The 13,607-nt window shown below is 38.5% G+C and overlaps 1 protein-coding gene across 3 annotated transcripts in view; it reads right to left on the bottom strand.

The window, feature by feature from the left end:
• Nucleotides 1–13,607, bottom strand: part of KIF5C (kinesin family member 5C) — a 326,400-nt gene that overhangs the window by 33,990 nt on the left and 278,803 nt on the right. For all 3 annotated transcript variants that reach the window (XM_081167631.1, XM_081167632.1, XM_081167630.1), the window contains 5 exons: nucleotides 9,552–9,656; nucleotides 5,366–5,414; nucleotides 2,720–2,775; nucleotides 1,081–1,168; nucleotides 145–269 (listed from right to left, as the gene is read on the bottom strand). In XM_081167631.1, the coding sequence (XP_081023757.1) occupies nucleotides 145–269; nucleotides 1,081–1,168; nucleotides 2,720–2,775; nucleotides 5,366–5,414; nucleotides 9,552–9,656 (423 nt within the window). The remainder of the gene's footprint in view (nucleotides 1–144; nucleotides 270–1,080; nucleotides 1,169–2,719; nucleotides 2,776–5,365; nucleotides 5,415–9,551; nucleotides 9,657–13,607) is intronic.

The following is a 13,607-nucleotide window of genomic DNA, read 5'->3' as shown; positions in this document are numbered from 1 at the left end:
GATCATTCTCTGGTCACTCTTGTATGCAAGATAATCATGCAGTGACTTCAAAAGGACTAGTTAGGATTTGAAATAAAGCTACCACCATCATGCACCACTAACAAATCAATAATGTTATGTAGAGTAATAAGGTACTTCTGTTACCTTTTCACTCCCAGCCAAGTCTACCAAATAAAGCTTCCCACTGAGTTTTTTTTCAGTTTCAACATTCTCTTGTTTGATATTAATTAGGAAGATGCTATGACTTCTAGAACTGTGTTCATTCATGTCTACGAAAAAGAAAATTCGGTGAGGTGTTATATAAAATACTATGCATCTCTTCAAAAACCTGTTTTGTCGTGAGGGTTGTTATTAATAACTAATGAGCTAAAACAAGCCAATAAGAAGCCCTCCAAGTTAAAACAATTTGTGACCACAAGAGAAAGTAAACAAAAGTCTGCTCCCACCAGCCACACTGTGCTACATATGGGAGCGTTGTAATCTCCCATTACACTGAGCACATTTTTTTTAAAAACACACAAAGTTTAATGGTGGCTAAATTTCAGTCATTGTATTAGAGGCTTTATGACTATGCTAGGCAACATAATGGTTGCTCTTTGCATTAAATCTGAGCAACATTGTTTGCCTTATAGTTCACAAAAACAACTGCCACATATTTGCAAACACTTGAGTTTGGCTAAATTTTACACAAGTTATAAATGTGAATACTCATGGTTGCTAAATAACACATAAAGTTACAGGATTTTTAATTTTTTTAAAAAAAACTATCATTTATCAACAACAAGGTAGGAATTCATTCGGTATATTGTAAATTTAAAGACCTAAAATATTATTTCTCGTGAAAATATCAATCATAATTTTCAAAATGCCTTTCAAGTTACAAAAATAGTAATATATTTTACCATTATGCATTAGGAACTCCAGCATAAGAAAGCATCAAAGAGACTAATCACATACTAATTGTACCTTTTTTGCATTATAGCAGGCAGTGAGGCAACAACATTGACCGGAACTTTAGCATGGTGTTGGTTGCAGTTAGTTAAAACCTAATTACAGGGTTAGCAGTAAATAAATGCTTACTTGTAACAGCTACATGGCGGTTTGTTTTCCCCTCATCAATTACATCCATAACTTCTTCAGGACTAGAGACAAACCTTTCTGTGCAGCCCTAGAAATTCAAATTCAGCACTTGTCAGATAAAGAGAATTCGGGAGAAGTAAGGAACTTGTACCAATAGTCAATATACTTGGCCCAAATCAAGGCCAAAATTCTGTCCTCAAATTTATGTTGGACACAACCATAGAAAACATACCAGATAACAAGAGAAGAGCAGTTTCTACAGTGCAATTTAATACGCAGTTCCAGAAGGCTAACAGACGGAGTTCTGAATAAATAAAGATTGAAAAAGACCTTTACTTCCCTGACACCTAGAACATGAACCTAAAAACACCATTCCCTTCTATGAATATTGAGAATAAAATACTTCCTTCTAGTGTTCTTCCATATTTATTAAATATTAATATTAAATGCAAATGTTTCATTTCAATAGGATGACTAACAAAACGAAACCATTTAAAAAGGAGGAAAATGAAGCAAAAATTGCAAAAGTCCATTAATATTTCAGAAAAGCATTGCTTGAATTTTTATGGTTAGAATTCTCGGTTGATGAGAAATTATTCCCTTCCATTCTCTAGTGTAAGAGAGGCTTACTGAAGTACTGTTAAAGATAACATTCAGAGCAGCACAAGGAAAAAAATGTTTCTAAGTAATTGAATCTGAATATCCACTGTAACACAAAAAAACAGCAAATTATTTTGTGACAATTGCTTGGGGGATGTGTGTGTGTTTGTATGTGTATGAGAAAAGTTGTCGAAATTTACCTACACAAGGTCTTTTCTCAGGAAATAAAAAAATTCCACTGGGAACATAAATGATTGCAGTCTTTTTTATTTTACCATATTTTGAAGGGTTCATTTAGGTGGCTGGTATTTGAATGAGTCACATTCTGAATAGACCAATAGACTTATTAAGTACCGTATTTTTCGCTCTGTAACACGCACCCGACCATAACACGCACGTAGTTTTTAGAGGAGGAAAATCCGTAGGCATGCCACCCGTAGGCATTCCCTCCATAACACGCACAGACATTTCCCCTTACTTTCTAGGAGGAAAAAAGTGAGTGTTATGGTGCAAAAAATACGGTAAGTCATGACTTAGCTGAATACCACCTAGAATTTCTTATCCATTGATTTTCTTTTTGGTAATATGTATGTTTTGTTGGCTCCAGTAGTTAAATAATGGTATGACTGCTTTTATGGCCTCGATTCTATACATGGGGTTGTGCCCCAAGTTGCTGCTCTACTCACATCACAGACTTTCACTTCCATGACAGAACTCATCTCTGCCTAAGCTCACCCCATGCAGCCTCAGAATCTGCTCCAAAGGGTTGGGGAATTCTCTGGAGCAGATCTGGCAAGGGAGGGGTGCAGGAAGAGGAGAGAAAGCTGCTTGCACTGTATTGGAATCATCTATGTATTCTGTAATTTATTTATTTAGTGCTATCCACAGTTTTTGTCAAGCTATCTTGATGGTATCTGAAGAAAGGAAGCATGCAAATTTTTAAAATAAAGCACATTCATGTGATGACACAAACCATTTTCAATCATTAGACCAGAACAATTTCTAAAGGTTTTTCTGTATCTAAAGGAATGTTTTTTACCTTGACATACGGAACTCTGTTCTTGTCTTCATGAACTGCAAGGTTTGTCTTTGAAACTAAAAGGGGGAAAAGTCATCAAGAATCACTGATGAAGAAAGTGCACAAATTTGATGAGCCACAAGAATAATCTGAATAAAACAAGCAGATCCTTCCATGGAGGAAAGCAGCAATTTAATCTACACAAAAGTTAGCCACATGGTGTACTTAAGAGTATACAATGCCATTGCTTAGTTCTACATTAAACGACAAGACAGGAGATTCAACTAAACTCCCCAAAAAAGCAATGCTGACACACATACTTTACTCTGACTTGCTCATGAAAAGCATACATCACAAAAAAGTTGGAAGCTTTGATGTATGTCTGCAGTGAAATTTCTCCCAAATGGTTTAACCAAGATAAAAACTACTTGGTCAATGCACAAAATCATCTTAAAAACTAGAAGTGACCAGATTCAGGACCAAAGTGATAATGGTGCCACTTCAGCCCAGTTCACAGGTCACATTTTCATTCCAGCAAACTACGTTCCCATCATCATATGCTTTGTAGAAGACTTCTCGTTTGTTCTATGGCCTTTTAAATGTGTTTGTGGAAGGGGGGTTGCTGGTTTGTTTTTGTTTTGTTATGCATTTTGTGTTTTCATTCTGTATTTTTATGTTGGGGACCACCCACCCTGTAATCTTTGGATGAAGAGTGGTATACAAATTTTAATTAATAAATAAATTCTTAAACCAAAGCTCACCATGACTCTGAAACCAGGCAACAGTATATAGTCATGGTTTGCAATCCTGGTTTGTAGAAAATGGTCAACTTGTATGTTCCCACTTCAGGTGTTTCCATTGTTGTTTGTTGTTGTTGTTTTGTATTGCATTGTATTGTACTGTAGGTTTTCAGTTTTGTTTGTTACATATACATACTGTATTTGTTATTTTGTAAATTGCTTGGAGAATGTGAAATAAATAAAAGTGTCATGGCAAAGAAAGCTCATGACAGAATGAGCTTGCTGTTTGCTCCCAGTCCAACAAACTATAAATTTTTGGACCACATGCACTAGGCATTACTGTACAAAGTACTTCAAACCAAAATATTAAGGATGCTTAAACTGTTTCATCTCTTTTATTTTTCAAAGCTCTCTGGCTTGTTAAATATACACTGGTATAACATGATTCTCAATTCATAAGATATCTTTTTTAAAAACGAAAACAAAACATTAAGAGCATTCCCAGCAAAAAAAAAAAAAATTAAAGTATGAAAAATAGTGGGAAATTATTGCTTCAACCGCTATTAAGACCAGGAAAAGGGAACCCAACAACCCTTGAAAGCCCAGGAAGTCTGGTGGGAAGGGGACATGGGTGCAAACTCTGCTCTCTGGTCTGAAATTGTAAGACAGTTTGCCACCTGTTATATGTCATCTGCCCCCGTTCTCTTCCTGTAAGTAGTGCTTTGTTTACAGAAGTCTAAATATTGGGCAATTGACTACAGTCTCTGGGCATTTCAAAAACTGGATATGGACAACCCAACCAGCCTTTGCTTCTGGATGTACTTCTGGAAGTACTTCTATAGTACAGCTTATCTTTTAATCAGGGATGCCTTAATGAACTACATAAAGATGGCTAGCCTGCGGCCCTCCAGATGTTGTTTAACTAACTACAAGTCCTATCATTTCTGACCACTGCACCATGTTGGCTTAAGATGGTCCAACATTGCATCTGAAGAACTACAACTCCTATCAGTTCCAGCCAGAATGTCCAATGGCCAGGGCTAATATGGTGTAGTGGTTAAGAGCAGTGGACTTGTAATCTGGTGAACCGGGTTTGATTCCCTGCTCCTCCACATGCAGCTGCTGGGTGACCTTGGGCTAGTCACACTTCTCTGAAGTCTCTCAGCCTCACTCACCTCACAGAGTGTGTGTTGCGGGGGAGGAAGGGAAACAAGATTGTTAGCTGCTTTGAGACTCCTTAGGGTAGTGATAAAGCGGGATATCAAATCCAAACTCTTCTTCTCTTCTCTAATAGAACTTGTAGCCAGCAACCTTTGGCGCACCAAAAGTTTAGTTCCGCACCCTCCACTTTAAATGGGTGATATAGTCTTATAACCCAAATTTTATGGGAAAACAGTCTTATCAGGCCTTAATGTCTGCACTGTATGAATATTACTCCAGGAAATGCACACATCCAAATGTCCAGGTTTCAGTCCTTGACCTGAAAACCATTTTATTTTTAAAGATAAAATATACTCATTACGGTACAGTGGTGCCTTGCAAGACGAAATTAATTCATTCCGCGAGTTTTTTCGTCTAGCGAATTTTTCGTCTTGCGAAGCACGGTGTCGGAAAAGTTTTGGAAAAGCTTCAAAAATCACCAAAAACCTCAAAAAAGGCTACCACACCACGTTCTATGAGTTGCTCCTCGAAGTCAAGTCGCAACTGTATTAAAGCTGTTAAGAAAAAGGAAACAAACTTGCAAAAAACGCAAGACGTTTTCATCTTGCGAAGCAAGCCCATAGGGAAATTCGTCTTGCGAAGCAGCTCAAAAACCGCAAAACCCTTTCGTCTAGCGAGTTTTTCGTCTTGCGAGGCATTCGTCTTGCGGGGCACCACTGTAATTACAGCTACAGTAAAAAAAAGAGAGAGATGCTGCTTTACTTACCATCCAGCAAATCCCTTATTTTGTCCAAGTAAATCTCAAAGTAGGAAACCTAAAGAAATGAAACACACTAATTTAACAAGTTTTCAAAAACCTCTATCAGTTTGGGTTCTTGCCAAAAGGTCAAATTGAAGGAATGGGTTTCTTCCTTCAAACCCTTTCCTTAAAAATCTGTTGCAAACAACCATTTTATGCTGTCTAGGCATACTACTTTTGTTGTGTATTCTCTGCCAGGGTTGGATTTACTTATTACATTTTTATTTGTATTGTGTAAAAGCTGAAACAAGAATCAAAGAATATTTGCACAATCCACAGGCTAGCTAAACGGGGGGGGGGGGGTAAATGGATTACTTGAAGAACTACTGAAACCACTTCTAATTATTTGGGGTGGAACAAGGAATTAAGAAAGTAAAATCCAAGGATACTGAGAGGATATATCAAAGAATAACAGACTTAGGAGATAAATAAATCCCAGTAATTTCAATGGAAATGAAAGGTATTTAGGATCACTAACAGTAGGGCGAAAGCACAGGTTAATTAAAACAGACTCCATGAGTGGCACATTATTAGAACAGAGTGTTTATACCTTAAAAGTGGCCTGAGGGGATAAAAAAAATATCTTCGTAGGGCTGAAAATTCACTTGATTCAGTTCTAAAAGAATTTCCTTCAGGCAATGCACGAAAAGGTGGCTTCCATACTAGCATAGTTATGGTATATAGTCCAGAAGAGCTATTGAACTTACTTGTAAAAATTCATCACACAGCACTCTAATTTCAGTGTCACAAAACTTGTAAACTAATATAGCCATTCCACTGCATGCCACAACACATTATCTCTAACTGGATCTTCTTCTATGTCTCCTCATACATATTTCTTTCCCTTCTCATCTTTTTCTAATATGACAGAAACAATGGATAGCTGTTTTCTTGTAAGCAAGTGGCACTGATTGAGATGAATACACGATGTCTTAAGTTTAGATTCTTATGTTTTTGTTTCTGTCCATGAATGAGAAGCGTCCAAGGCTGTACTGCAGTCTAGTTACGTTTTGTCTTACTTTCTCAGCTTGCTAAGGAACAAATATGTACAACTTCCCATTTGTTTCCCAAGCAACCATAACATGAATCAGTCACTTATGCTTATTAAACTAAATACAAACATGCTCCATCTTAATATTTGACTGGGTATTAAGCTACATCTGAGAGCTTTTGTTTGCTTGTTTCCATCATTAAATATTAAATATTTGATGCTAGACTCTCAGAACATGAGCTACTCAGGCAGAACACTTTTGCTATTGATGTAATGATGGCTTTAATTGACTAGTTCTCACTGCTCACTGAAGCCAGACTACAAAGTAGCCTTATTGCATTAAAAGAAAAAAACCATGCTTACCAATACTGACAAGCACCATAGTGACTAACTTCTAAGCTAACCCAGTTTTAATTGAGGAGAGGGGCTGAGGACTGGGTACATCTGAAGTGTTGACAAAATTTTTAATCACCCCTGGGGCAGCATGACCATTTTGCTTGCACTTCATTCATTTCTTCTTCTTTTTTTCTGCCACCAGGAGTATACCAGGAGTACAATGGTGATAAATTACTGAAATCAAAGGTTCTCTCTCTCTCTCTCTCTCTCTCTCTCTCACTCACACACACACACACACACACCACTATCGATATGAAAGCTGAGTATTTCTATATGAAGATGCTCCACTATCCTTTTGAATTTTACAACTGTATTCTAGATTTACATTGATTCAGGTGTTTGTTGATATAAAACATAGCTTATTTCCCCTTCTTGGCAGCCCTGATAGCTTGACTTAGAGGGAACTCACTCTGCAGAATCTGAAATCCACAGGGATTTTTATTCGAGTGATTAAAGGAGGAAGGGCGCTTTTTGAAGAAAGTACCACCTGACCTAAATCATCCTCACATAACTCTGAATAACGCTCCGTTTACATTCATACCAGAGCTACAAATCAAACTTTTTCCTTCAAAAAAAGATCACTATTCTTACAAAAATAATAGTAAGTAAAATAAGATACTTTGCTTATTTTGTTTCTCTTGAGAGGGTACTCAGGACATACTTCCACAAGAAAACAGTGGGAGAAAAGACACCCAAATATGGGGCATACTGAATGGTAGAGCTAAGCCTATAATCATCAGTCTATTTACCTCCAATGTTCAACATGCGCTGAATTTTAAAAAAAAAATCCCCCCTCTCTCTCTGTTGTGTATGTCGAGTGCATTTTGCCCATGTCTCAGTTAAAAATAAGCATGTCTCTGCAAGACTCAACATTTTAATAGAAACATTCTAATGCTTGAGCAAGCTTTGACAGTAGCAATATTTTATCAGAAAGCCATGTAGCTGTTTGATGGAATTCCCCTCTCCATGTCCAGAATGCCTGCCATTTCCAAACGGCACCTCTCTTGCTTAATCAGCTTGCACAATTTGTTCAATGCCATTCAAATACATTTGCTGTCACAGCAGTACAAAACAGTAGTTGAGTAGGCTAATTTTAAGTATTCATCTTCTCCTTTTTTTGTGCACTCACGAAGGGAAGAAAAACTATTTCCTTAGATGTCCAACGTTAGACAATGACTGAAGATATCTTATATTCAAATTTTGCAGGGTTTTTTTAAATTCCAAAAGAGATCTAAACTCTAGTCAATCACCTCAATCCAAGAAGGACTATCCACATAAACAAGCTAAGCTCTGTGTTATTAGAGAAGAATATGACCAATGTGGTGATTTAAAACGACAACACAACACTATATGCAGCACCTGGGGAGTGACGGTGCCAACTATTGAGTGGTAGGTGCATGCAAGATCTTTGCAAGCAGCAGTGATGTGCATCACCTGCGTCTGCAAGAATCTATAGCTTGGAACAGATGGAGTCTGGTATGCTAGCAAGCTGGGTGTTGTTAGCATTAATCAGGGTTTGCAAACCAACTTCCAGCCCTGGTTGAAAAGCAAACTTTGTTTAGCATTAACTATAGTAAACATGAACATAATGTTGCAGCTAATGAGGAAAGGGCGAGGGCAGGGAGCACACACCAAATCTCCTAACCATCTCCTTAAAAGAAGGTTGACACTGCCAGCTTTGTCAAATGGAATGGGAGAGGAAAAATATGCCCCTGGGTATGTGAGTTTAACCAACACCCAAATTGTGTGCACCAAGATTGATGTATCAGGCAAATCACCCATTGGGGGTGTGATAATTAAATCAAGGTATCCAGTCCCCACCACCCCCACCCCCAAAAAAGCAAAGCTTGACAGCATCTACAGTGGGTGCAAATATATAGATCTTTTCAAATGCAGCACCATACACAGTCACTACGGCATGCAAGGATCTGTGAATCATTTCTAATCTGTCAGTCAGTAACAAGGACACTTAATTTTCCAGCAAAGCAACAAAAATAGTGGGAGCTTCTTAAGAAATGCTAGTCTACAAGTAGCATTTTTAATCCCTTTAAATGCTTACAACTATATAATATTTCAGTTGGGTGCCACATCTGATTAACTCAAAACTTTGCCAATCGAAGAAAAAACTATCAGCCTGGTACACAACTAATCCCGCCATAAGTGCAATATTTGGCTGAATAGCTCACTCCAGGATTATCCAGGAGCCACTTAAAGCTTTTAAATACAGCCGGTGTTAAGATGTGCTAAGCTCTTAAATCTTGATCATATCATTAAGAGTGACATGTAACAACTTTCTTTCCACAGCAAAATGCAGACTGAATCCAGCACAAAATAGGATTGTGTCTGGTCACTGTGCCTCAAAGGGATGTGTTTTATAGGATTTTACAACCTTTTTTCTTTTCTTTTTTTTCAAACTATGCAACCCTATATGTACTTTTAGCTCACTACTTGGTTCACATTTCTCCAAATCACATTTGATTCAGTTATTTGCTCCCACTCTCAATTCACACAAAAAAGAAATGCAGGCACATAAGAGCTCATAAAGAACTGTATGTAGAAATAGAAGTTATTTTCAAATAAACAAGAAAGGATACCATTATCTGAGATACTGAAATCTTGACAAGTAACATTTGTGAAAGTGAAATATTGCAGATCCAAATTTATTCTGAGGTTTTCATTTAAGGGAAAAGTGCAACCTTTGAGGTTTGGCACCTTGCTCAACTTCTTTTTATCCGACCATTGCATAACATGTCATTTTGCATTTACCTTTATGTGAAATTCTAGGTTTTCATCCATGGAATAGATGTGATCGAAGATGTCATGTGCAATTCTTGGAATTATTCCCATTAGCTGTGGGTCATGTAGCTTCCCCTGAAGACACAAAAGGTAAGACGTAAATTGCAGAAGACTGTTCACCATGTGCATACATGTGGCAAATCTTCACAAAATGCATGTTCACGTAATAAACATAAGCTGACTGCTTTCCAGTAATTTTCTAGATACGTACACAATTGCAAGTATTAATAATTCATATAGTGCTCCTTTTCAATTTGTCAGGTTCACAAACTTTACTATGTTTTTCTCTCTGCAACAGTCCTGCAAGATGGGATACCAATGTATGTACCTGCTATGTGGCAAATGCTGTAAATAAGTAATAGTATATTTTTTTAATTGCCTATTTTGCACACTATGGTTATGGCCCCAGCATATGTCTTATTCCCCGTAGTTGATGGTAGAGGGTGGGACATGGACTCAGATCTGACTCCAGCTCTCAGCTTACTTCTGCCCCCACAATGTACTGTTTGTCAATAGTGCAGCAGGGTAGTTAAGAGACTGAGATATAAATTGGGCAGCTCACCTTTGCCATGAACTCACTAGGTGGCCTTAGCCAAGCCACAATCTTTCTGTCTCAGGCACACACCCCTGGAATATACAGATAATACATTGGGCCCTGTAAGGTAGGCCAGAGCAGGATAGTCCATGTAAAATGCTTTCAACACTCAAAGGCAATATACAAATGCTTGTATTTGTTATGTATTATTACCACAACCATGATTTATCATACTGTTAATTATTATTAGCTTCCCCCCGCTTTATCCTTCTATCCCTAGAACTTGCCCAAACCACAACCATTTTTAGAGAAGTTGCTGAATGTACATCTCTTTACCCAGTTCCCTGCTGACCCCTTTTCTCGTCCTCTCCTCTTCTTCTACTGTGCAGGCCTGCAGAAAAGACTATTTCTACTTATATCCTTGCAAAGTGCTTAGCCAGCAGGGCTATAAGCACTTGTCATCATGTGACTATGAAGCATAGCCCCAACTCTACACCTCAACATCCTCTGTAATGCTGTACTAAATTAGGTATGTAAGAAGCTGCCTTTTGCCAAATCAGGCTGTATGTCCATCTAGCTCAGAATTATCTCCTCAACTGGCAATGGCTCTCTAGAGTCTCATGAAGTGGACTTCCACATCACCTCCTACCTGATCATTTTTTACTTTTCTATTTTTTTGAATGGGAGATGCCTGAGACTTGACTCTTGGATGGTCACTTACTTCCACGTTCAAAGCATACACTTTATCACTAAGGTATGCTCATTCCTCAATTTATTTGTCCTTCTTGGGATTCTCTATAGAAAGAAATGGCTCTTTATGGCCATTTAACATCAAAACAAATCTCTTTTGGGGAACGCAGAGCAAATGTCTCCAGAACACAGTTTCTAATACTTGGAAGGCAGTTTCCAGCTTACGCACCAGCGACTGAGCCACCACATAGATGGAAATTATTGCAAGATGGAAGAGGGGGAGATGAGCCTGTAATAAGTCTGCAGATTGTTCTGCTGGGCCTAATGCCAACAAATGCTGCTTTGCCAGCACTGCTGGTAGCTTGCAGAGTCAGCTTCCTTTGCTTTATTCGGGAGCTCTGAAGATGAAAGAGAAGAACATTTTTCCTGACTGCATGTCATTTTTCACTTTTCCTCTGGAAACAAAAATTAGTCAGTGCCACAATAATGAACCAGCATCCCCCTTCACTTTCCTTTTTTGTTAGATGCAACATAATGCAAGTGGGCTTGCGGTCCATCTGTTTAATTATGAATATGAAACAGTCAACTTGCCCTTTCAATCAACACCTTGTGACTGAGGTCACCCTGCCTGAAATGTAAAGCTATCACTCTGAAAAATTACCCAAGGATGTTGATGTGAAGGGTTGCAATGGTTCTGAAGAACAGCAAAGGGTTTCATAACAAAGGTCTTGCGGTGCATGTGCTCTTAAAGAAGGCAAGGTTTTATGAACCTCAGGACACTCCTGAAAGGATCATAGAACCATAGAATTATAGAGCTGGAAGGGACCCCACGGTTTATGTGGTCCAACCCCCTGAAATGCAGGAATCTTAGCTAAAGCATCCATGACAGATGACCATCCAACCTCTGCTTAAAAAGCTCCACAGAAGAGGAGTCCACAACCTCCCGAGGGAGACCAATTCACAGTTTCACAGCACATATGAACTGAAAAACCAGAATACATGAAGCCTGCTTCCACATTGCCAGGGACCTATCAGTCTATTGTGTGTACTCCTGCACACACGTGTGAACGAAGGCAAGTCAGAACAAAACATACCACACATAAACAGAATGCGAGAGAAGGGGAGCAAACCAGACTTCTCTGGTTTCATGCATGCATCAGGAGTCTATCAGCTGAAACAATTTTGATCCTGCTTGTAGTAAGTAAGGGCTAAGCATGAAATTGAATATTTTCAGTCAAGGATGCGACATGTGAAGCAGGAGAGCATAGTAGTCCTGTTTCTGCTATTGACAACGTGGATATCAAGAGAGCAAGCAGGGAGTCAATCCAAGGCACTGCTTTGGGTAGGGAAAGGAGAAGAGCGTGACTGAATTCTTAGGGCTTGTGCCATTATTTTCTGACCGTACAGCACCATACTGGTGAGGATCAAAAGTACTGGGAAAGTAGAATTAAGAGGAAAATGGGGGAGGATACCACTTCTCTACCCACTGGAAGCCCAGCATTCAATCTAGAATGGCCTGCTGCTACGTCTGGATTTTTGCAAAGCTGGGGAACCTTCGGCCCATCCCTCATAATTATTCCATGATGGATGGGACTGTTGGAAGTTGCAGTCTAAAGGCTCCCCAGGCCTATATTACAGCGAAGGGCCCTTTAATCTTTTTTTTTTTTTAATGAAGGGTGGTCTATAAATAATTTTAATCAATGTAAATAATATAATATGTTTACAGCCCATCTATTTTTTGCCTCGCTGTGCCACTTCACAAACAAGGAAACTGGCAAATCCAGTCAGTTTTCATCACAATTCTCAGCTGCATCTCCCTTTGGGCATAATGTGCTGTACTACACTACAACAGAGCTGGTGGAATGGCAGCCAGTTTAAACATTTAAGCCAGTCAGAAGGAAATTAAAAATGAAAAGCCAGCAGACTATATATAGCTGCCTGACTCAAGGGTTCTCTTCAAAGTTTTCCATCCTCCAATTACCAGTGCTATTCAGGAGGCAGAAATGAGAAAGAAAGCTGTAAGAAGGATGATATTCAGAAGGCATCCCTAACAAAGAACCACTTGGCTATACTTGGATCACATATTATGCCACAATAATGGCAAAAATTAATTGATTTTTGCAAATATCTGACAGATGACTGGCTACTGACTATATACATTCAGAAATACTTTGAAGGTCCAAGATTTAGAAGATGACGTATCCTGCATATGTACTTCACTGAAACATGTTTCATTGACATTTCAAAGTCTTCATGTTTGACCCATGTCACATTCATATATATATAATGCAATAAAATTATGTATTCTTCTTTTACCAAATCCTGAACTTCTGCAGAGCACATTCTGTCTACAGTCTTGCTCCCAACTTCAGCACCTGAATACTTAGAATAGATTGAGTGGGTGAAGAATTGTGCCCACTAAAACTTCCCAACTTCATACATTCAAGCAGGAGATGAGAAAGATGCATCAAGAGGAACACTGTGATTAAATGGACAAGCCTATCTCATCCTTCTCAATCCTGTATTTTGGACTGCACCTCCCATCATCCCCAGTGAGTATGGCCAATGGTAAAAAATAATAAGAGTTGTAGTCAAAAATATCTGGAGGCCACTAAATTGTGGAAGGGTTGTCTATACATATACAACTTGAAGTTCCCAAGGGCCATGAGAAATGGGATTTGGGGACAAAAGGAAGAAGTTTACTGCGGATTATGAAAAGAGTGGCAAACTGTAAAAGGGTTCTTGTCTTTTAGCATTCAAAGTATTTTCAAACCTGGAAAATCTGAAGCATTTAAGATGTT

This window comes from Podarcis bocagei (genome assembly GCF_964188305.1).
Source record: "Podarcis bocagei genome assembly, chromosome: 1".
NCBI classification, from domain to species: domain Eukaryota; kingdom Metazoa; phylum Chordata; class Lepidosauria; order Squamata; family Lacertidae; genus Podarcis; species Podarcis bocagei.
This window is presented reverse-complemented; position numbering and strand designations above follow the sequence as displayed.